The sequence below is a fragment of the Solanum verrucosum genome, unplaced genomic scaffold, assembly GCF_900185275.1.
Source record: "Solanum verrucosum unplaced genomic scaffold, falcon-dt-bn FXZP01000175.1, whole genome shotgun sequence".
NCBI classification, from domain to species: Eukaryota; Viridiplantae; Streptophyta; class Magnoliopsida; order Solanales; family Solanaceae; genus Solanum; species Solanum verrucosum.
In genome coordinates, this window is record NW_026020399.1 from 1374115 (window position 1) to 1398416 (window position 24302).

General features: G+C 33.3%; 1 protein-coding gene across 4 annotated transcripts; it reads right to left on the minus strand.

Annotated features, from left to right (window-relative positions):
* Positions 1-334: 334 nt before the first annotated feature.
* Positions 335-12092, minus strand: LOC125839733 (pentatricopeptide repeat-containing protein At5g65560-like). Of its 4 annotated transcripts, none has more exons than XM_049518723.1 (3): positions 9068-12092; positions 8874-8952; positions 335-689 (listed from the first exon to the last, which is right to left on the minus strand). In XM_049518723.1, exon 1 carries the CDS (start codon positions 11866-11868, stop codon positions 9127-9129), a length of 2742 nt encoding a protein of 913 aa, XP_049374680.1. In that variant the 5' UTR covers positions 11869-12092; the 3' UTR covers positions 335-689; positions 8874-8952; positions 9068-9126. The 4 variants fall into 4 exon arrangements, with proteins under 4 accessions (XP_049374680.1, XP_049374679.1, XP_049374678.1 ...); XM_049518722.1 differs by having other exon boundaries at positions 8874-8955; XM_049518721.1 differs by having other exon boundaries at positions 8874-12092.
* Between the last annotated feature and the right edge of the window lie 12210 nt (positions 12093-24302).

Here is a 24302-nt window from a genome sequence, read left to right on the forward strand (position 1 = left end):
CCCATTCTGTTGGTACTATTTAAGAAAGTTACAGGAACTCCACTTTTTTTTTCTTTTTGGCTTTCACTGACTCACTCGTGTAACCCTACAAGTGGGGTCTTGTGTACCCCGACCTTGTGAAGGTGGTAGAGACGTTTCTGAAAGTCCCTTGGTTCACTCTGTTAACATTATGTCAAATATTTGGCATATCTTAATGCTGAATAAATACATTGAATGTAACCCAAAGTGATCATAAGTTAATTTATGCAAGTTGATCCAAATAGCATCGTTATCGAAAATAAATAAAAATAGAACATAGCACAAAAGAGAACCAAAAAAGTTGTGTGAAGATACCTTATTATCTGCAATTATGACTGAACAATACAAATACTACAACATCCTCTCAACTCTAAATCAATTGCCATGTATTTCTGAAGTATTCAACTCAGAGACCAAGTAAGATCTATGTACATAAACTGCTCTGTTACACCTACATGCTAATTCCAAAAATCGACTGCACTCTAGTTTAATAAAATGAATCTTGTGTTAGAGAAGAAAAACAAGAGGGGAAAAATGAAACCTTTTGGCCGGTGTATGTGTTGAAAAATCAATATGGCTGCTCTAGTCAGTACCTTCAGGTCTGATTCCTACTTTGCTGGACATGTAAAATGCCATCAGCAGGTGAGAATTGACAACTATCAAAACGTATCCTGCAAAAGAACAAAGTAAACCCAGATTAATTTCCATCCGAACACCAAAAGATATCAGTGCACTGAGGAGAGTTGTCAATCTCCCTGCTTCTTAATATATAAAAGTAGTACATTTTTTAAGGATCCGACAGGAGTGTGGCATTATTTTTGGAGAGTCTGAGCAACATAGCAAATCAACAGTGCAAATTTGAAAAAATCATTCATTTTCATGTTTTACCTTCACATTTCTTTTTCCTTTCTCCAATTTCATGAACACGGCTACAAGTTTTTGGATCAGTGAAGAGCACACAGGGGCACCCTTAAGAAATGTCAAGAGGTCCCTAGATGTCTATATGTAGAAAGTTACCTAGTTTCTTTCCTTAATCTTCACATTAGGTTCCATTTTAATTGGGCAATATACAGAATTAGATAGACAGGCAAGAGAATGTATAATGGATTTTAATCATTCCCCCTAGCCAACAACTTACCTCCTTCCCCTTCACATCCCCAAATACCAAAAACATCAATTTCTTCTCATCAAAATTTCATGTATATACAGCTAAGGAAATCAAAGCAAGAGGAACTTTGAAGCACCAGGAGAGAAATGGAAAATGAAAACAAGATAACTAGAACAAAAGGCTTCAGAGAAGAAAAGAGCACGACTACAAAAATTTTCCATGTGCAAGTTGTGCTCCAGCTATTCAGATTATTAACTTCTTCTCATTCCTTCTTCTCCTTCTTTTACCTCTACGGCTTTACACTGATTATATAGGTGCTTCATTTTGAGTTTTCTATTCACTTCATGGATAATACAAGTAGGTTGATAATTATCCCTATTACTAATACTGGACACTAGTAGAGGAGTTGAAATGATAAGACGTGTGTAAATTATAAAAACAAGTCAAAGTAGATTGTCCCACACTAGCACTTCCGGCAGTAAAACTAATTTTCCAGTGGAAATCTACAAATTCTAAGAAAATCAAGTTTTATTATGTAAATGTGAAAACCCCATATATAAAAGTGGTATGGAAAAGTAAAGTACAACAACAACATACCCAGTATCATCCCACAAATGAGTTCTGGGAGGGTAGGATGTATGGAAACCTTACCCCTGCCTTTGTGTGGTAGAGAGGTTGTTTCTAGTAGACCCTCGGCACTGAAAAGCAGAGTACGTAGAGAGGAAAAAACAGAAGACTTCCTACAAGGAGTATCCAATCATCTAACAATAAACGGTGTCCGCCAAGGTACTCTAAACTTCTATGAAACAACAAAAGTGATCATCTGATATCTAAAAACAAACTTTCAATCTCGAAAATCTGATTTTTCTCTCCAAATGTCATGAGCACAAATAAGCAACTTCCCAAGGTTTTTTTCTTCTCTTCCTTCTAGTTGGCCGACTTAAAAACAAACCTTTCAATTGCTGACTTTACCTATTTAATACCAAACAGGCTCCGAATAGTGGAGTCCAAGCTCTTATTCTTCTAACTGCCTGATGTTAAAACAAGTCTTTAACAGTTGCCGACATTACCTATTCAGTACCAAACAGGTTCCATTCGACCACCAATTGTTGTTGAAACTGACAGAGAAACAGTAAGTGGATCACATCTTTCCACTACCATATAACACCAACTGAAATGAGTGATATTCCTCTTCCTCAGATTCTCGGTAATAAAGATGACCCCCAAGCATCCAACCAGATGAAGAAAAAAAGTTTTATTTGCATCCTTGGTACCATACTGAGGAGTACAGAAAGGCCCTGTCTCATCCTTCACAGTAATCTATGAGAGAGAGAGAGAGAGACCAAACTGTGAAAATCCTTTGTTCTGTTCTTCTCACTTCCAGGACCTCTAACCTCGGTGAAATTCTCTGCTTGTGCATAGTACCTCAAGTAAGTCATGGAGTAAATTTGCTAGTGGCTCAGCCTTCCTTAATTTTCTTCCATTTAAAAAAAAGTAAATAAAGATGTCCCTCTTTTTATTATGTTACCAAGGTTTTCTCAGTTTCTCTTATGGTACCAAACAGAAGGAATATGTCTGTTAGGGTCAACTTGATTTCTGACTTCAATTTTAGGCTGGTAGAATTTTTTTTGAAAATTAGGCTGGTAGAACTTTTCAAAGGGTGAATGGGTACGTGTAAATATATGAGTGGTCCAACTTTTCAAAAGTTACACTCTCGCAGCTATCAGGGGCGTGTACCCCAATGTCGTCACCCCACATACAATCTTTTCGAACTGTAGGGAGGTGAGTTTTTGTATTACAGAAGCTAGTCACCAGCCAATTTTTCACGGTCTCTAGTTTTTCTTTGTTGACAGAGTTCGAGAATGTAGATCTTTGTCAAATGATAGCTTGTTCGGAAGAATCATCTCAAAAGTTGGTTCAACTGTGGATTCACCTTTCTTGGTTGACTTAGATTTTTCTGAAGCCTTGCCAGAGAAAGGCTTGCAACCCGAAAGAGAAAGTGATTTTTCACAACAAGTAATCGAAACATCTTGATGTGGAGAAGAAGGCGCAGACATGAGGAATATGGTGGGTGATTGTTAAAAGGATCGAGAAAATTAAAATTTTGTCAATAAACATCCAATGAAGATATGAATGTCGAGGAAGGATGAGCAAAGTCAAAAAAGGAATTTGTTGTGAGGGAGAATTTGTCAACTAAAGTAATTACATTCCCACCTCACAACAAATTCCTTTTTTGACTTTGCTCATCCTTCTTCGACATTCATATCTACATTGGATGTTTATTGACAAAATTTTAATTTTCTCGATCCTTTTAACAATCACCCACCATATTCCTCATGTCTGTGCATTCTTTTCCACATCAAAATGTTTCGATTACTTGTTGCGAAAAGTCACTTTCTCTTTCGGGTTGCAAGCCTTTCTCTGGCAAGGTTTCAGAAAAATCCAAATCAACCAAGAAAGGTGAATCCACAGTTGAACCAACTTTTGAGATGATTCTTCCGAACAAGCTATCTTTTGACAAAGATCTACATTCTCGAACTCTGTCAACAAAGAAAACTAGAGACCGTGAAAAATTGTCTGGTGACTATGCTTCTGTAATACAAATAGCTCACCTCCCTACAGTTCGAAAAGATTGTATGTGGGCTGACGACATTGGGTACACGCCCCTGATAGCTGTGAGAGAGTGACTTTTGAAAAGTTGGACCACTCATATATTTACACGTACCCATTCACCCATCCTTGGTATCATACTGAGGAGTACAGAAAGGCCCTATCTCATCCTTCTCAGTAATCTATAAGAGAGAGAGAGAGAACTGTGAAAATCCTATGTTCTGTTCTACTCACTTCCAGGACCTCTAACCTAGGTGAAATTCTTTGCTTGTGCATAGTACCTCAAGTAAGTCATGGAGTAAAGTTGCTAGTGGCTCAGCTTTCCTTAATTTTCTTCCATTTATAAAAAAAAGTAAATAAAGATATCCCTCTTTTAATTATGTTACCAAGTTTTTCTCAGTTTCTCTTATGGTACCAAACAGAAGGAATATGTCTGTTAGGGTCAACTTGATTTCAGACTTCAATTTTAGGCTGGTAGAATTATTTTATTTATTTTTTTGAGAATTAGGCTGGTAGAATTTTTGAACCACATAAAACTCTCGGATCCAATTTTAGCCTTGATTCATCTCATACTGAGCCCAACTTCTGTCAGTAGAAAAGTGTCACGAAACCCACTTAGGCTTCTCAACTTGTTTACACCCCTCTATTGCAAACATTTACAACTCTAATTAGTTTCTCAGAGTCAAAAGTGAGGCTATAAAACAATTTACAAATATCCATAATGGTGCCAAAGGATCACATGTTTTTTTCTTCTTAGAGACAATAAACAAATACAACATTTATAGTTAATGACTAATGGTTGCCTAGATTGCAGGACGAGAGAAGGAATAATAGGAATGAAAACTGATTAGTGTGTGTGAGAACTACAGGAAGCACAAAGGGAAAATAAGAAATAGATGAGAAAAAAGGGCAGCCCCGTGCAAAAAAGCACCTGTTATGCATGGGGCGGCGAAGGGCCGGACCACAAGGGTTATTGTACGCAGCTTACCCTACATTTCTGCAAGAGGTTGTTTCCACGGCTTGAGCCCATTAACTCTTGGTCAAATGGCAGCAACTTTACCAGTTACACCAAGGCTCCCCTTCAAGAACGGAATTAGAGAAAAATGAAAATAGCAGTGTTGTTAAAGGCCAGTATTTTATCGCTTAAAAGCGATGGGTTATAGTTGTATGGTGAAGCCATACACTTCAGAGAACATGGGCATAGTTGGATCGGTGATCCAAGAGTAACGATGAGTTCTTGTTTTTGACAAAGGTAGCGATGAGTTCTTTGAATCTCAACTTTGAGGATTTGTACTAAAGTTAGCATCATTGTACATCGGACGCTGAAATTAATTATTTTAATTGCAACTTGAATACTATAGAGCTAAATACATATATGTTTGGTACTCCATAATTTTCCGTAAATTGTGCGGCTCACTTTGCTTCACTTCTATCCTTTCACTTCAAGCCTCGTAAACCTTGCGGCCCTTTTGCGTTTTTCCTTTTTGAAAACACTGGAAAATAGTTCCATGAACTCGTTCACAAGAGTTAATTAAGACAAAGTGGAGAAAGACGTATAACGGTTCCACAAACTCACTTCACTAAATGTTCCAGACCATTTCATATCAAGACTAGCTAATAAGCAACTTGGAAGAAACTAAAAAGAATATTAAGAAAGAGCACATCATAAAACCTACATTTCACTAAAGTAAGGAGTTCTTAAAATTTCTTTAGTTTCACCAGAAGGGAGTGTCACAATTAAATAGTTCTTTACATTTCAAATTGAATGTTATGTTTTCAGTTTCAGTTGAGTAGACCCAGTGTTCACTTTCCAACAGCAACAACATACCCAGAGTAATCCTACATGTGGGGTATGGCGAGTGTGGGCTGTGCCTAGAACTTACCCCTACCTTAGTGGGGTAGAGAGGTCATTTCCGATAGACCCTAGGCTCAAGAAAAATTGTGTTTCAGAACACTTCCCAATAGCAAAACAACAATCCATATCATGTTACAGAAGATCTAATAGGTCTCACTTTTTTAACAGTTCCAAAACCCATACATCTAAGATAGTACACTTCCACCAAGTCAGCAACTAAAAATTCTAAAATACCCCTTGGTACATGTTATAGAACTTCTACAGTTAGTTTGGGACTCTAATGGAGTCCTAGAGAAATACAATTGCATCAACTAACTTAACCGATCTTAGCTACATTTATGACAAATGGCCCAAGCATTTTAAAATTCCCCCAAACAGACATCTTCCCTTGTATGGAGACAAAATATCTAGAGGTAAAAGTCTTTGATACTAAGATCCACTTCACTCTTCCTTACACAAACTACTCCCTCTATTCCTTTTTACTTGTCCCTTGTTAATTCGGCACTCCCCTTAAGAAACTATTTATTAGAAGTTTGTTTACTAAATTATTTTAATTTAATATGCTTTGGAAATCTTAAGTTTGATTACTTGTTCTTTATTTATTTTTTATAAAGGTAACCTAGATTACTAGTACTTTATGTAACTCCTCGAAGATAACGGCAATACTGAAAGAAAGTAATGAATCTCTCTTGATTTGCTAAAATGGACAAGAAAAAAGGAAAAACTATGTTTAGTATAAGGGGCAAGAAAAAGGGAATGGAGGGTACATAAGTCAGTTAAGTGATAATGTGGCCACTTCAACCGTCTGCTTCTTTTGAATGCTACTCATCTATAGCTACATTATGAACTACCACATCCACAAGTGAGATGAAGAAATTCACTAGAATTCATTCTGAAGCTTTACCCTCCACCTCCACCCAGTCTATAAAGCAAAAGATTTTGAAAGAAAGGAAAAAAAAACAAATATTGCAGTCATTGTTTTCTCCCTCTACATCCAAAAAATATATCATAGAAAAACAATTCCTTAGCACTTCTTGTGCGTCAAAGCTAGAAGTTTTCAGAAGAGATCTTTTATTTTTGTCTCTCTAAAGACTTTCCTATATTCTACCTTGCAAGACGCTTGATCCACAAATCCAAAGTAACTTTGCTATTTATTTTCTAATAGTAACAAAGATATACTGCCAGGCGCAAGCTTGTGCACACCTCAACTAATTCTCTAAGGAACCTACTTCACCCCACAAATACAGATACGGGGAGATAATTTTAACAACCAATGCTAGCACAGATACAAGACAACTTTGACCACCAAGGCGGCAGACAGGAAGAATTCATTCGCTGCTGGGATACAAACCTTAACCTCTGTTCCCAAAGTTGCTACTCCGACTTTTTGGGTGCAATTGCACAGATAGCCAATTTTGGGATACCCATTGAAGCCACAGCCTAAGTTCATAAAGTTTTGTAAGTTTAGACACGTCAGACTGAAGTTGCAAAAAATCGTGTTTGAAATTACAAATTTGTCTGAAGTTTGGTATTGATTGTGCAAGCAAACATCCGACATATGCATCAAAAGTTTGACTTGTCAATACCAAACTTCAAACATGTATATCTGAAGTTTGAACTACCAATACCTCCAGTTTCGACATATTTGTTCAAAACAAAAAATAGTTTTTATGAAATTTGAACTACCAATTTTCATCCCTGCCTAAAGTTCCAGTTTCTGAAAAAAAAAAATCATTCCTGCCAATGTTTCCCAGCTTTTCCAACAACATCCACTTGATCGGAACAAACTGTTCATATGCAAAATTCAAGACTCACTTCTTCAAGCCTGCAACAATAGTGATTTTTAGATGGTGTTGTAATTTACTCCCTGATATTTGGATATAAGAGTTAATGGATTAGTTCTTTTATGGTTTTGATAGGCTTTGATTCAAACGTTATACTTTATTGATGTAAAATAGATTCAAAAAACACTATTATACAACAACTAAGAAGAAGAAGAAAAGACGGAAGAGCGTCCAAGTAGGCTTCCCCATGAACTAGTAGAATCTCTTCTTCTGCTTTTTGAATCATTTCAACCCAAACCATCAAAACCAACACATAGCTTTCTGTATATTAAAAGGAAAAATATGAATGATCAATCTGGCGCGCTCTATCATCTATGGTTTTACACAAAATCAAATTTCCAAAATGAACGCTTCACACTTCAATCTAGAGAAGGTTCACCATAGATTGGACTTCCTCAGACGCCCCAGATTGATAAATAGGGAATAGATTTCTCCAAAATCATCTCATATGAGCCACTCTCCAGGGATGATAATCATGTGAATGGGGTTCACAGACACAAGAAAACCCTTGTATCTTTGAAGATTCCCATACTGCAATAAAAAGATAAATGCAAGTGTTGGAGGCTACATTTTGAAGGAGCTTTGTTGAGCCATGTAGAATAAATGTAGTTATCCCACTTGACCTGTGACTTCAACAAATGCAGACATCTTATCTGGGTTTTAAATATTTGGAATTAAGCATTTGATAGCATTTAACTTCTTTAATACTGAACAAGCAAGCCTTATGCTGCTTGATACATTTTTCTCCACTAACTCTTAGGAGTTATTAGGGGTGTAAATTGCTGAGATTCAACATTCAAGCTAGCAACCAAAATAATCACCACAACTAAAACTTTCTTTCTCTTAAAATGTTGCTGCTTTCCTTCTAAATGATTAGTTTGATACAAAACAGGCTGCTATTTAAAATAAAAGGGGATGAGGTTGAGATGCAGCACTGTTCATCAATTCCAGCGAAAGATAAGTCAGCAGATATAATTAGAGTTTTATAGATCAAGGGAGAACACATTTCTTCTTCAGCTTTTACCACTACATTGAGCATGAAATATGCTAATTATCTTATTCTTATGACATGCTTCACTTAAACTTCATTAAGAAGCATGATTGTGGTGGAGTGGGGAGGAAATCCATATGAACGGTGAACCCCAAAGCAAAAAGTGCAAAAGACAACTACCTATTCAGATTATTTGTATAAAGAAGTTAATATGAAAATACTAACATGTCGGGATACATGACGAACAGACTTCTGCTATTGTTTATTATCAGGGAAACTTTGGTAATCTTTAAAGCTATCAATTCAAAATGAACCATCTTTTCTCTTGTTTTTATGCTTGATGACCAAGTCTCAGAAATTCTAAAAGCAGAAGGAACTTAATTTCTTGCTACTACGAAAACTTGAGCAAAAAATGAAAATAAGGGTTTTAAAGGCAATCTCACTCACCTTGTGCACTTGACCTGTAAAAGGTCAGTTCCTTCATCATGAAGCTCAGCAACAACTCAGCTTACCAGCATTCACGCAGCTGCTTCAGAAACAGAAGATTTTTTCAGCTTAGCTTCCTCTTCAATCGAGCTTCAGCGAGAGTAGTTGAAGAAACCATAGATGAGAGGCTATTGTAAGATTAGAAATTAACTCACTTATTTCTGCTTTCTGGAGCTGCAGATCAATTCTCAAAAAATCATTTGACTCGTATTAATTAACCATCTAATTTGGACAATTCTCTTGCCAAGATGACATATGTCTGGAAACTAATATTGCAACTCTTGGATTCCATGACACGAAGAAGCTTCATGCACAATTCAGATTCTCTCTCCTTGAGTAAACCATCAATCAGGATGGTCCAAACAATCTCATCATTGTTCCACTTTTTCCCAAGCATGTTTTCAAATAGCACTTCAACTTCTTTTAGTCGGCTACTTCTACAGAGAGCACAAATGAGTGATTGATAAATTGACAAAGGAGGTCGAAAACCTTGTTGAATCAATGAATCAAATATTTCCAAAGCAGCATCCACTTTTAAATTGTTGCAATAAGAAACTAAAAGAGAGCAATATGCTGCACTAGTAGGACTGAAGCCTTTCTCCCTCATATGTTCAATCAACTGGTCTGCCTCATAAGTTTTACCATCTCTATACAGACCAAGAATTAAAGTGCAATATGTGCCTTCATTCGGCTCACAACCAATTTCCAACATTCTATTTAGTAGAGTACATAACAGTTCAATACTAACATCCTTCTTGCTAGCTGTGCAACTATACACTGTTTCACGCTTGACGGAGACCTTCCCTGAAATCAACTCATGTTCCTTTTGCAATCCTTTCAACAACACACCAAAGGTTCTATAATTTGGTTGACAACCCTTATCAACCATCTGGTGAAGAAGTAAAAGTGCATGATCTAGTCTATCCAATGCTACAAAACCATCAATTAGTGAAGTATAAGTCACATAATCAGGAGCTAATCCTTTTTTCTCCATTTCTCTGAGTAAGCTCTCTGCTTTATCAGCCTGACCTTCAAGACATAAGCCGTAGATTAGCGAACTGTAAGTGTACAGGTTCGGCATGCAATTTCTTCTCTCCATATCATGCAAAATCTCAAATGCAAGATGAGTTTCACCATTCCTACAAAGACCATCAATCAAAGTTGAGTAGGTGATTACATTTGGGAGCAGTTCACTTTCTGCCAGCTTATTACATAGTCTTTTTACTTCCAAAAGCCTGTTTTTTTTGGACAAACCATTTATGATAGCATTGTAAGTTTCAATGCCTGGACTGCAACCACTCTCTTCCATCCTTTTAAGTAATGCAAGTGCATCATCTATTTTCTCTTCCTTCGAGAGACCATCAATTAGAGCTGTATAGTTTACCTTGTTTGGACTTAAACCATTCTTTATCATTTCCTGAAAGAGAGCCAAAGCTAAATCAAGCTTGCCCCTCTTGCAGAAACCAGAAATAAGTTCGGCATAAGTCCATTCATCAGCTTTACATCCATTATTCTTCATCAAATCCAGTAGTCTCATAGCATTGTCCAGAAAGCCCCGTTTAAGGTAGCCATTAATTAGGGTATTATAAGTAATCACTGTTGGTGCCGGACCCACCTTTAGCATTTCACTGAGTAAAACCATTGCCCTTTCAATATTCCCAACCAAGCATAATCCATGGATCAGTGCATTGCAAGTTATAGTGTTGGGTTTGTATCCATGTGCTTCAATCCAACGGAAAATATTAAAAGCTCTGTCTATATTTTTTGCTCTACACAATTCAGTTATCAATATATTGAATGTAACCATAGTTGGGAGCAAACCTTTTCTCAACATGTCGTGATACAATCCAATTGCCACTTCAAGGAGTCCAGATTGAGACAGTCCACTAATTAGAGCTGTATATGTCTGGACATTTGGTTCACATCCCCTCTTTCTCATGTTCACTACAAGATCAACAGCCTCTTTCTCACGTCCAACTGCACACAAGGAACTAACTGGAACTGTGTATGTATACACAGTGGGTTCAATACCTTTCTCAATCATCTCGTCAAGCATATCCATAGCCTCATCGACTCTCCCCTCCGAACAAAGTCCATTTATAAGAGTAGTATAAGTTGCTGCATTCGGATCTATTCCATCCTGAACCATCCGATCAAATACCACAAATGCTGCATCCAAGTCCCTGTTCCTACAATGACCCAGAATCAGAGATGTATATGTAAACACATCGGGACTCAATTCCCGCTGATAAATATGACTCATTATCATCTTGGCCTCTTCAACTCTCCCTTTCTTGCACAATATGTTTATCATAGTGTTAAAAGTTAATAAACTCGGCACCGTTCCACTGCTCATGATTTCTTGATAAGCACTCTTAGCTGCCTCAACCATCTCAAACTTACTCAATTGAATCAACAAAGTATTAAAGCTATACAAAGTATACCCAAGACCTTTTCTGCTAAGTTCACTTAAATACTCAATAACCCATTTCATTTCCTCCTGGTTTCTACAACCTTTGATCATCAATATCCTCACATGATCAGCAGGAGCAAATTTCTTGTCAAAAACAAGCCTATTCAACATGGAAACATAACAGTTCCTATCATGTTTGTAAAAATGCCTCTTAGAAACCCAGTAAAAAAACTGCAAAGCTACTTCAGTATTTTCATGGATCTCAACGAGTTTTGCCACGTGTGGGGGTCTTAATATGGAGCTCAATGACTGAAGCTCTCCATTTGTCTGCCATTGCAGCCGCGGATTAGACAAAATATCCGACACCTTAGAAACAATAAACAAAAGCCTCTTACTTTCTTCTGTTTGTATGGACTCAGATTGATCAAAAAGATCGGGTTTTGATGAAAATTGAAGACGACCCAGATAAGTAAAACCCCTGAACTTGCTCCTTCGATGCGGATTTAAGGAATAGAGAAATATGGGTTTGAGGGGCTTTACCATTTCGAGCAGTGAATGTGAGGATAACAGTGTGAAGAGTTCATGAAGATGGTGTGGGATTGATCAGAAGAAAATGGTGGAGTGTTGATGTGTTGAGTCATGGGTGAACGTGGTCATGAGGAGACCACAACAGAAATGGTGGAAGAGAGGAGAATATAGGGAAGGGGGGGCTGCGTAGGTGCAAATGCAATGGCATCAAACCTCAGTAGCCAAAGCCCAAAAGGGCCCCCAATTTTGGACTGTAAAAGATTTTAGGGTTATTCTCAGATTTCCAAAAATATTCTGGGCAAGATGATGAATGGTGTTTGATCAAAGATTTTCGTTTGGTGGTTGGTTAGAGTTATGCTCGTATTTGTCAAATTGATTATACTAATGAGTATAATATCGTATGTATGTATTAGTTATACATAGAATATTCGTTATTTCATTTTTTAATAATACTTAAATAGATTTTCGCATAACTTATATATGTATTGGTTATGTGGATTTTTAAATTGTTAAGTAAATGTTATGTTAATTTTTTATATATGGATAACTTATTTTTTATTTGGAAAAGACTCGAATATGTCATCGAACTTTGAGAAGAGGTTTATTTATGTCATCCGTTAAAAGTTTGGCTTATCTATGTTCTTTCCGTTTGAGAAAAGGTTCATTCATGTCATTATTTGTTAATTGAAATGACATAGATGAGTCAATTTTTTAATGAATGACATAGATGAGTTTTTTCTCAAAATTCAATGGCATGTGTGAGCCATTTTTTTCTTTAAAAAAATAATTTAAATTAATGGCGAGATCGAATCATAATTGATCACCTATAAAAATGGTTTTGCAAAATCATAACTATTTTTCCGTTAACAAAGAATAGCATTTATGAGCCTTTTCTCAAAGAAAAATACATAAATGAGTCAAACTTTTAACGAATGATATAGATGAACATTTTCTTAAAATTTAATGACATATTCAAGTATTTTTCCTTTTTTGTTTATCTACTATATCGGATGAGTTATACCAAAACTTATACATAAATAATTTATTTTGTATTCAGCTACCAAACGATCCTGTAACATCATCTTTAACACTATCACGGTATTCATGTCACTACTGATAGCAAAGAAGACATCAAACATTAGCTTGATAGATTTAAGAGAAAAAAATGAATTTGTTGTAAATTGAATGTACACACTAATATGCTGAAGTGTTGTAAGATTAATACACACACAAAATGCTATGTGGTGTATACTAATTAGCCATTTGATATACTTGGTGCCCAAAGTGTATACATGGCAAGAAGATATTCATGTATCACATTTTGGGCACAAGTGTATACAACTATATATACCCCCTATTCTTGTAACAAAGAAAGAGGCAAGAGTAAGTCATGAAAGAAAATACTACACATACTATTTCTCATCTTTCTTATTATCTTAGTTTTTATACTTTAGTTTATAACACGTTATCAGCACGAGTCTCTTCATCTATGAGCATCTTCGACAGTGCATTAGCTGAAACATAAATAGTATAGCTATATAAGTCTTCTTATACTTGATATTCTAAATTTGATGTGTCTAATGTAATTGTCGTTAATGTTATCATCAATTTTTAAGCTAAATATTGAAAGTATAATTAGTACATACTTAATTGATAACCTTGTTGGAAGAGTTGAACTCACCGAAATCGTTAGAAGACTAAAAGTGCATAGCATGAATTTTTAATTTGGTTGATACTTTGTTGTGGTTATCACCTAGTAATACATAATTGGCTTTAAAGGAGATATAGTTGATTTAAGGAATGCATATCAAAATAAAAAGGAAAATGTATTAAAATTTCTTATGTTGACCTACATTAACTTTGATCAACATCATTGATTATTTTACACTTGTTTTATCTTTCACTAGCTAATCATTTACTTCTTGAATTATTATAATATGCTATATGTACTAACATTTTTATAGTTGCTTTAAAAAGGTAAGCAAACTAATATTTGAAGAAGTGTTTTTTTTTTTCCTTTGGAATCATCAAAAAGACTTTTTCATCATGAAAGATTCTTTGAAGTGGCATTGGCATGTCATTTAGGTTGGCAATTAACAAACTTGTCAATGGTAGCTAATTGTATATTTTTACTTTATGGTAAGTGTCCTTCATAATACTAATTACATTAATTCTGATTTGTATATATCTGCAAAAGAGTATGCTAATTTTTTAAATTCATATAATATGCTACATGTCATTGAGACAATTTGACATGTATACTTTATTAGGTCCATTTATCAAGTGTGTATTTAATTCTTGGATTTTGAGGTATCATTTTATTTATTGTGATTATTAGTGTTTACCTCTAGTTGCTTTATCTATGAATTACAATTGAAGAAAGAAATTTTCTTAACTAGCAACAAATGAAGTCAATCTTGAGAATTAATTTGTTGATCTTTCAATAAGTGAATTATTCATAAAACTTTTAAATTGAAAATAGTATTCAGAGCCACCTATGAGGATCAATTTTGTTTCGTTTAGCAAAGGTAATAACTTGTATATGATCTTTTGAAGTGTTATTATGACTAAATTTATTTGTGCTATTAATAACAAAGTTACAATATTTTAAAGGCTCAATGATCAATTTTATTTTGGACTATATATGATGTCATTGATTGAGGTAAGACGGTGGATTCAAATTTCACCGCACCAAAAGGGTAACACATCGATTAAAGTCTCGATACACCATGATGATAAGATTTTGGGTTCAAGTCCCTTCGCATTTTGGCCTAACACGCCTTTGTATGGATAAGACATTGGGTTAAAGTCTCAATGCAATGATATATAATGATGATTGAGTAAATAGATATGCTCTTGCTAAAAATTGTGAATTTCGTCCCACTGAATATGCTCCATTCATTTAAGTGAATGTGATAGCAATACAATAAAAGTCTGAAAGATGATAAGATTAATTTATGATCAGACATATGCATATGGATGTGAATGGACAAAATAATAATAGTCATCATTATGATAATTGTAAAAGAGAGAACAGTATGAGTTCTCAAAATTGTCCTTCAAAGAGTGAAGGTAATTTTTGTCATCAAATTTGGTATGAAAGGTATTGAGCACGCGATTACTGTACGTGCAAACTAATTTGATTTTATAAATCCTCCATCAAAATAAAAGAATAGAGAAAATGGCCAAAAGCCCCCCCAACCTATAGCCGGATTCCCAACTACACACTTATACTTCACGGGGATCTTATTACCCCCCGGACATTTTTTTTACATATTATCTCACCCTTATTTGCTGACATGTCGAAGAAGGTGAGAACAACTCCCTTAGGCGCGTAAGCAGAGGAAATAAAACGTCAAAAGCTTAAGAAAAGTACACGTGTGAGTCCAAATCAACTATAATTAATCCCCAATGGTATAATCTCTCATTCTCTCCCAAAATCAAACTTTCTTTTTCTTCCTCTTTTTCTCAATTTTCAATTGTATAATCCTTCATTCTCGCCCAAATCAGCTTAAAACTTGAATTTACTTGTCAAAGTATTCAATTGTAGTTTCAATTTCGAAAAAGTTTGAAGCTTTAGGGCATGTAATTTCTCCGACTTCATAGTTAGGGTTCAAAAATTATTCTTCAAATTCATTGTTTTTTGCTTTGTTAGGGTAAATAAAGGCAAATGCGGACTTGAATAAGCTTTCATAGTTAGGGTTCAAAACTTGTTCTTCAAATTCAATTGGAACGAAATCTCATATCATGAAGAGAATGGGGATGAATATGGAGTGATTTAGAAAAGGTTAGGGTTTAGAGAAAGAAAGAGAAAAATGAAAAGATTAAGGGAAATTTTAGAGTTATGGGGTCTATTTAATACTTGGCAGCGCGTGTAAACAAACATTTTATTATATCTGGTTTATGTGGACATGTCAGCAAATAAGGGTGAGATAATATGTAAAAAAAATGTTCAGGGGGGTAATAGGACCCCCGTGAAGTATGAGTGTGTAGTTGGGAATCCGACTATAGGTTGAGGGGGCTTTTGGCCATTTTCTCTAAAAGAATATAAAGTGAAGGTGCACTTGGCCTTTCAAAAGTGATGTCAGGTATGTCATGTGAATATGATAACTTTCAAAGCATGACAATAAACTTCTAATGAAAGGAATAACTATGAATCATGTATATATGATTATAGTCAATTCCTTGAAGAGAATGTGACTTGTGATAAGTATCATGAAAAGTGGACCATTCTTGAAAGTGAATGTGTCAAGAGATGATGAAAATTATAAATAAAGACATGCTCATGTATGATTTAATAAATACCACAACTCACCCCTATGGGAGGTTAGAGAGAAATAAAGAAATTTTATGTTGGTATAAATGGTCATTGGTGAAGTACTTTTAGTATATCACAAATATTGTGGTACATTTTATGATGAACTACCGAAAGGGCAAAAGAAGGAAATAATTTCTTGCCATAAAAATTGTCATTAGTTATGTATCTCTGTGCATCAAAAATATTTTGCCAGATATTAAATAAAAAGGAGGAGATACTAATGACAAAAGTAAATCAAGAAACAAATTTTGATTGTAATGATTTTGACCATGACAATAATGATATAAATTTCTCTTTGAAGGAAATGTCACCACACAAACAATGTTATAAAATATAGTATCCAATGTTAATTATGAGCTTTGATGAGCTAATGTGCTACTACCCAAAGAAATAAAATTGCTTATGATATTGAAATTGTAGTAAGTCTCGAAAGAAACTTTTTAAATTTTAAAGAAATAGTCAAAGAAAAAAAATATTGAGACTATAAAATATGGGAAGAATTAAGATCTTCATATTGCTACATCAAAGTGGGTTATAAATATTTACGTGAAAGATTATCCATATTTGCATATTGTTTGTGGTAACTAAGTATGGGCATGATGATGGAATCACATGCAAAATAAACTAGAAGTTTATTGAAATAAATATCAGTTGGCATGGCCGGTTGATGACCATCCCGATTTAAATATGATACGAAAATTATAGAGAATTCACATGGTTATATATATTGAAGAAATAATAAATTCTTCAAAAATTTTCTTAGTTGTTTGTTCTCATGATAATATTATCATTACACCAGCTAAGGTTGAGATTGTATCTCTTGAAATTTTGAAATATATAAAAAGGTGAATATGGGTCCGTTCACCTGTCATGTGGACCATTTACTATTTTATAGATGCATCTATGTTATGGTCACATGTGTTTTATTATCAACTTGCAATTTATTTATTTTTCAAAGGTTGTTTGCTCGAATTGATAAATCAAGAGTACATTTCAAATTATAAAACTATATTGATAATGTTGGTATATATCCAAGTGGTTTAAGCAGAAATTTTATGCCTCCAATTAAAGCTAAACCATTGATTATGAGAACAAAACTCTCAAAAGAAATTTGGTATGAGATGTGTAAAGTGTAGCAACACTTGTATGTATCAAGCCAATAAGGTTCCCCCATCACAATTGGTTCAGGGTCAGGAACCAAATAATACTCATCTAGAAATTTAAATGTGTGATATATTATTCAATTGCTCCACCATTATGAAATGCACAAAGATGAGTCCCCAAATAAGGTTGGGTGAATGTTAGATTCTCTAACAATAGGGGGAGATAAGCAACTGGAAAATAAGTTATACATAATGAATTATCATTGGTATGATCCTCATTGAAGAGATAATTTAAGTCAACTGTCAGACGCATCTCTGACCCTATGTTATAATCCAGATAAATGCTCCAATGAAAAGTCCTTGAAGGACATAACTTATGGAACGCCTGAAGCGTGATAAATTAATCGATTTGAAAGATAAATTTCTTGAAGAAGAAAAGGAACAAATGATCAAGATGGTCTTAATAATGAGGCAAGTGCTTTTAGAAAGAGCACCATGACATAACACTTTATAAAAACCTTGGTAAAGGTTCAGGTACCTGAAAATGATGAAAAATAAAGTGAGCTTGATAAGTTATGTCACATTAGAATCGATATCAAATAATTGTCGACAATATCTTGAATATAATATAGCGCTCAAAAATATAAATGGTGATGAGGATCTTGATATTAAATCTGTCGAGAGTTGACAGATGAATGATTGGCCAAAGAAAATACAATTCAAGTATTTTCTATTCACTTGGAAAAGTGATGTTTTGGACTTATTTTGTCCATATACCAAGATATAATGTCAGTGAGGTACAAATGAATTATTGTGCGATAAGTAAAATCGTAAAATATAAAGCACGGATTGTGCATTGAAAAATTTAGATTTTTCGCAAAAGTCCTAACATTATTGCGTATGGAGATGTATACTCCCAAGGTAGATGCAATGAGGTTTCTTTCAGCCTGGCAATATATGAAAAACTTGAATACGTATGATGAGTGATTATCGTGTCTAGCTAGACAATAAATATTGTATGAAAATCCTTGAAGGATTTAAAAGGTTATAAAGCGATTCCATTGAATAGTACCCCAATAGTTGTAAAATTACATATTATAAAGATCAATTTTGATCTCATTAATTAAAATGGTTAGAAAGTACCATGTCATAGTGCAATTGGTGCACTTATGTATCCTGCTATTATTATTTGTGGTAAATAATTTTATTAGTATGCATGCAAAATATAACATCACTCTTATCGATGGAGATATTAGAGTGAATCAAATCTCGATATAAATTATTTATTCTGACCAATTATGTCAAGATTTATTGATCATGAAATTGCAGGAAATTATGAAGTTTGAACTTATGAAAGTTATATATTTTCATTTGGAAATACTGTCATTGCAATTCATTCCACAAGACGGTCAATTTTACTGAAAGTGTTCGTCAGTGCTCGATTGTTGCTGCTAACAAATTGAACGAGCAATTTGTCTACGTCGACAAGATCACGAATTGAGTGTTTTTCAAAAATATATTTGATCGAGATCAATAAACATACCCAGAGAATGTGTGATCTTCCTTCGAAAAAAAAAGATATTTCAACAATATTATTTGAAGACAAGGCCTCGTGTGCTCAACTAAGAGGAGGATACATCAAAGAAGACTGAGCAAAATATATTTCACCAAAGTTCTTCTTATTCATGATCTTCAAAAGAAGGATGTAGCCAATGTTCAACACTTTGTATTCACCAAGGCATTATCAACTTCAACCTTTGAGAAGTTGAGATATAAGACTGGATTGTGTCATCTTCGAGTTGTTAAGTGATGTTTTAATCAGGGGGAGTATAATACGCGCTGCACTCTTTTTCCCTTAGTCGAGGTTTTGTCCTACTGGATTTTCCTGGTAAGGTTTTTAATGAGGCAGCTACCAATGCGTATTACAACTTACAAGATATTTGTACTCTTTTTCTTCACTAGGATTTTTCCCACAGGGTTTTTCCTAGTAAGGTTTTAACGAGGCACATTATCTATTAAGACATGGACATCCAAGGGGGAGTGTTGTAAGTTGAATGTCCACACTAATATGATAAGTGTTGTAAGATTAATACACACACAAAATGCTATGTGGTGTATACTAATTAGCCATTTGATATACTTGGTGCCCAAAGTGAATACATGGCAAGAAGATATCCATGTATCACACTTTGGGAACAAGTGTATACAACTATATATACCCCTATTCTTGTAACAAAGAAAGAGGCAAGAGTAAGTGAAAGAAAATACTACACATACTATTTCTCATCTTTCTTATTATCTTAGCTTTTATACTTTAGTTTATAACAAAATTTGAATTATTAAAGCTCTATCATTATATAGAGTAATGTTATCTTTTTTTCACCTAAATACTATAATACTCCCTCGTTCCAATAATATTTATTTATTATAGTCATTGCATTCTTTTTAAGAAATTATAAATAGTAAACATAATTTTATAATATAATTCTTTGAATGTAATAAATAAATATCTTAAAAATTAGAATATGAAAAAATTACTATAATTAATAATAAGAGTAAACTAAAAATCACAACCCAAGAATCCCATATTCGAAAGGTTTTGGCATAAACTTATCCTGTTCAAAATGTCGTTCTTATCATGGAGATTGCTTAAAAATAAACTTCTTTTTAATGAAGTCTTGGCTAAATTTGAAAAAGACTTCTCCTCTACATGTCATTGTTGTCGCCAGGGGAGGACCCACGTGGGTTCCAGGGGGTTCACCCGACCCCCCTCGGCAAAAAATTACATTATATATATAAAGTAAATTTTCTGTATTTTTGTAGATATATATATTTTGAACTCCCTCAATAACAAGGAGAAATTGATGGCGCAATGGCAAGTCCCTCTAAAATTAAGCTTCATGTCACCAATTCAAATCCCTGTGATAGCATTTTATTTTTTTATTTGTTAGTTTTAGTTTTTTTTTAAAAAAAATCAATTCTGTTTTTCAAGTTTTTTTTTATATAAAAAAAAACGTGCTAAAAGTGTGGTTTTAAACCCAAAAGAATTCAAGGTTCCCATTTCTAAAGGTTTATTTATACGTTTATACTTTTATTTTTCGAACCCCTGAACGAAAATTTTGAATCTGCCACTGTCTATCGAATCCTTGTTAATGAGACAATCCATCATTCCTTTTGTACCGGTGAATTAGCTATTAGCATATGGAAATTTCTTGGTGATCCTTTTGGTAAAAGCCAAGACACTTATCAATATGTATAAGAACTAAATTTTTAATCTCAGATTAAAAATACAGGATAGAAAATCTGACTTAGCAGGGCCGTCTCGATCATAAGGCCACTAAAATAACTGTTTGGGCTCCAAATTTTTTAGGACCCCTAATTTTTTCTATATATAGGTATCCTGTATTGCTAAATTTGAAAAGAATTGTTTGGATAGAAAATAACTTTATTTAATGTGAAGGTCGTTGTAATAGTTAAGAAATGAAATAGTATTTAGATAATGAATATCCTTTCTTACGTGGCTATTTATTTTGTTGATTTATTTATATCTCGGCAATTATCATAAACCCATATTATTATTCTTGCCTACATTTACCTTTTTTAGTACTCGATCTTTATATTTTTATTCTCTCATTATTGAATATATAGAGTCTACAAAACGACAAAACATTTTGCAGTATGCAAAATATATTGTTGTGTGTTTATAAAAAGATTGAATTTATTTTTTGAGTATTCTTTAAATTGAAGCATTGTAACAAAGTGGTACTATTTTAATATTATTATATCAATTTATGGAATTCAACACTATTATTTCAATATCATTATATAAACTTTATAAAGTTTTGGGTCATGTTTGATTATTCTAACTTTATAGAAAAGACTCAAAGCTCAATTGAGCCAAACAAAAGGAGAAGCACAAACTTTCAAATTCAACATAATTACGTAGAAGGCAACAAGGTGACTCATATAATAACAACTGAAAAACGAAGAAAGAGCCACAACAAATGAAAAGTTTTAAATAAAATTTTCATCATCGGAACACTTAAAGAGAATTTGCAATTAAATACACTTGAAGGATATATTAGTAGAAAAGATAATAATTTGGGTTGTTTTAATCTAACAAAACTTGGTAACCAAGTATTTTGAACTCCTTTGTGATAACCGATAGTTTTACCTCAAATTGTGAAGGTACTACCCCTAACCTTCCACTAGTTATATAGATGTTACTATGATTGAACATCTAGCAGTAAATGTGTCAAAAATGAGCCCAATTATAGATAACCATTTAATTTGCCTAAAATTTTAAGGGTTGAGCTCAAAATAATTTAAATTGAGCTCAGTCTTAACTCATTCAAGTCTTAGCCCATTTTAATAGAATCCTCAATTGAGCTCAATTTAATCTTCAATTTCAACCCGTTTTAAGACTCTTTATTTGCATTAATGTGATGTATGTTCATATATTGAATGTATGAATTACTATCTATTTTATATCTTTTATGATTTATCTATCAATTTGTAACTTCTTCTTTTTAAGATGTTCATGAGTTGAAATTCAAATTCTAGTTATAAAATGTAAATATGAATATATTATAATTAGGGAAACTTTCGCATATAGCCACTCAAAAGTAGTCTAATTACGCTCCATAAGTGATGTAGTTTGCTAATAAGGAGAGTGGCGAGCGGGATTGGGAAAGGGAGGAGAGAGGCGAGCGAGATTGAGAGATGGAGGAGAGAGGCGAGGGAGTGAGGGCAATAATTTGTATAATTCGCAGCTCGTTTGTATAATTTGCACGTACATTTGTATAATTCACGTGTTTTTGTATAATTGAGTAATATAAAGTATGGAATTATAGTAATATGATAAAACCCAAAATAACGAATTGATACAAACATAAATATATGAACTTTAAACCGTTATACAAAATATATTATACAAATTACATTATATAAATTATATTATACAAAATCCAAAAACTACACATTTATACAAACTTTAAAAAGTTATACACAAAAAGATTGAATGTATATGGTGTCAAAATTGAAAAACCAAAGGAAATTATCGTCATATACAAATACAAATCATCGTATACAAATACAAAAAAAATAAAAATTGTTAGTTGCGAATTATACAAATGTGGCGAGTTATACAAACGTGACTAATTATACAAACTCGAAGTCAGCCCACGTAATTAATGGTTAATGCTAGTCGCAAGTGGTAATTATAGCAAACTATAGCTATGATAACTAATTAAGTAGTATAAGTTTGCTTAACCGCGTAATTTTCCCTTAAAAATGTTGAGATTAAGGGGTCAAAACTCAACCCGTTTTTAAGCCTATTTGAGCTCAAAGTAAACTTGGGCGATTCAGGACCCAACTCAATTTCTATTTCAACTCATTTTAATATTTTTAATTTCAACTTAATCCGCTCATTTTACACTCCTACCTAGTAGTAAAAGGTGCTATAATTCGTATGTAATGGCTACCTAACCAAATTATCATAGCATTCCTTTCATGAGAGTATGACCAGATACAATTTTTCTTTTCATTTCTCAATTGGTGTTTGGTATCTATATTGGAGTTTGACTAAATTTGAATTCTTGTTAGAAAATTCCACATTAAAGGATAAAACACTCCCCATCAAAAGTGATTCCGAACCACATACAATTAAACAACCATAAAATAATCCATCTTTCAGAGATCAAACTAAATCATAATATACCCCTCTAAAACACTATTCATAACGACATAAAATTCACTAGCAAAATCAATCGCCAATCAAATACTCCAGTAATTTTAAATTGCATGCTACGTGGCATGATCAAACCAACGTGTCTAAGTGGTACAATTAAGTTGTGTCATAGTGCTCAGGTGGAAAAAGGTGCGTGATTTAGATGTTCAAGTGAAATATTGCACTAGTTTACAAGGTCATTTATGTATTCAGACATCTAATTGTATTTATATTTTATATTAGAAATGAAAATTTTAAATCAAAAAATTAAATTATGTAAATACTATTCTTATTAACGTAGATATCTTGTTTAATAAAAAGAGAAATCTAATACCTACAAAAAGAAATCAATGCCTCACATATATTTTAATCTTGCTCCAAAGGAGAATTATCACTATTTAGTTTCATTCACTACTAAACAGAAGAAGATAAAAGTCATTATCGAAATTAACTATCCTCAATCAATTTTTGAGGAATTTCTATAAAAAAAAAATTAACCTAAAATCATTGGTCGATTTAAGACTGATTTGTATAAAAATAAACAATTTAATTTCTACAATACAAAAATCACACATCAAAGGACTAGAATCTGATTTTAAAAACCTCTGGCTTACCAAAGTCAACAAAATCTTAATAACAATTTACATCATCAGCTCGAAACGAAAATTTATTTCAAACTATAAAGTCAAAAAAAACAAATGTCGTCTGATTGATTTTTACTAGATAATAGAAAAATTCGATGTTTGTTTGGTTTTTTTTTTTGTTCTTATACAGTACTATGAAAAAAATTATGTTTTCTTCTTTTATACAAATAGAATGTGAAATATGAATAAATTTATAATGTGTGTAGTAGAGTATTAAAATGACAAAACTAACCTTTATAATAGTAAAAATATATATTTTTAACTAAAAAGTAAATAAATATCTTAAATTTACGCTATATACCTATCTGTAATATAATCAGACTAAATATCAAAACAAAAAATAATTCTCGAATGGATGATTCTTACATTGTTAATTTCTACATAACTAATTCTTGCATAACTCGTCTCCAAATTAACTATCAAATACATAATTTTTTTCATAAATTACAAATCAAACACCATATTAATTTTATATATAACTTACCTCATCAACCAACTACTAAACATAATATTACTTATACAGATTTAATATCTGCGTAACTTGTCTTCAAATCAACTACCAAGCAACTCCTTAGAGACAACAATCTCATGATAAACTAAATAAAACACATAATTATTTTATCTTATATTTGATTATAAATATTTGTTATTTCCGA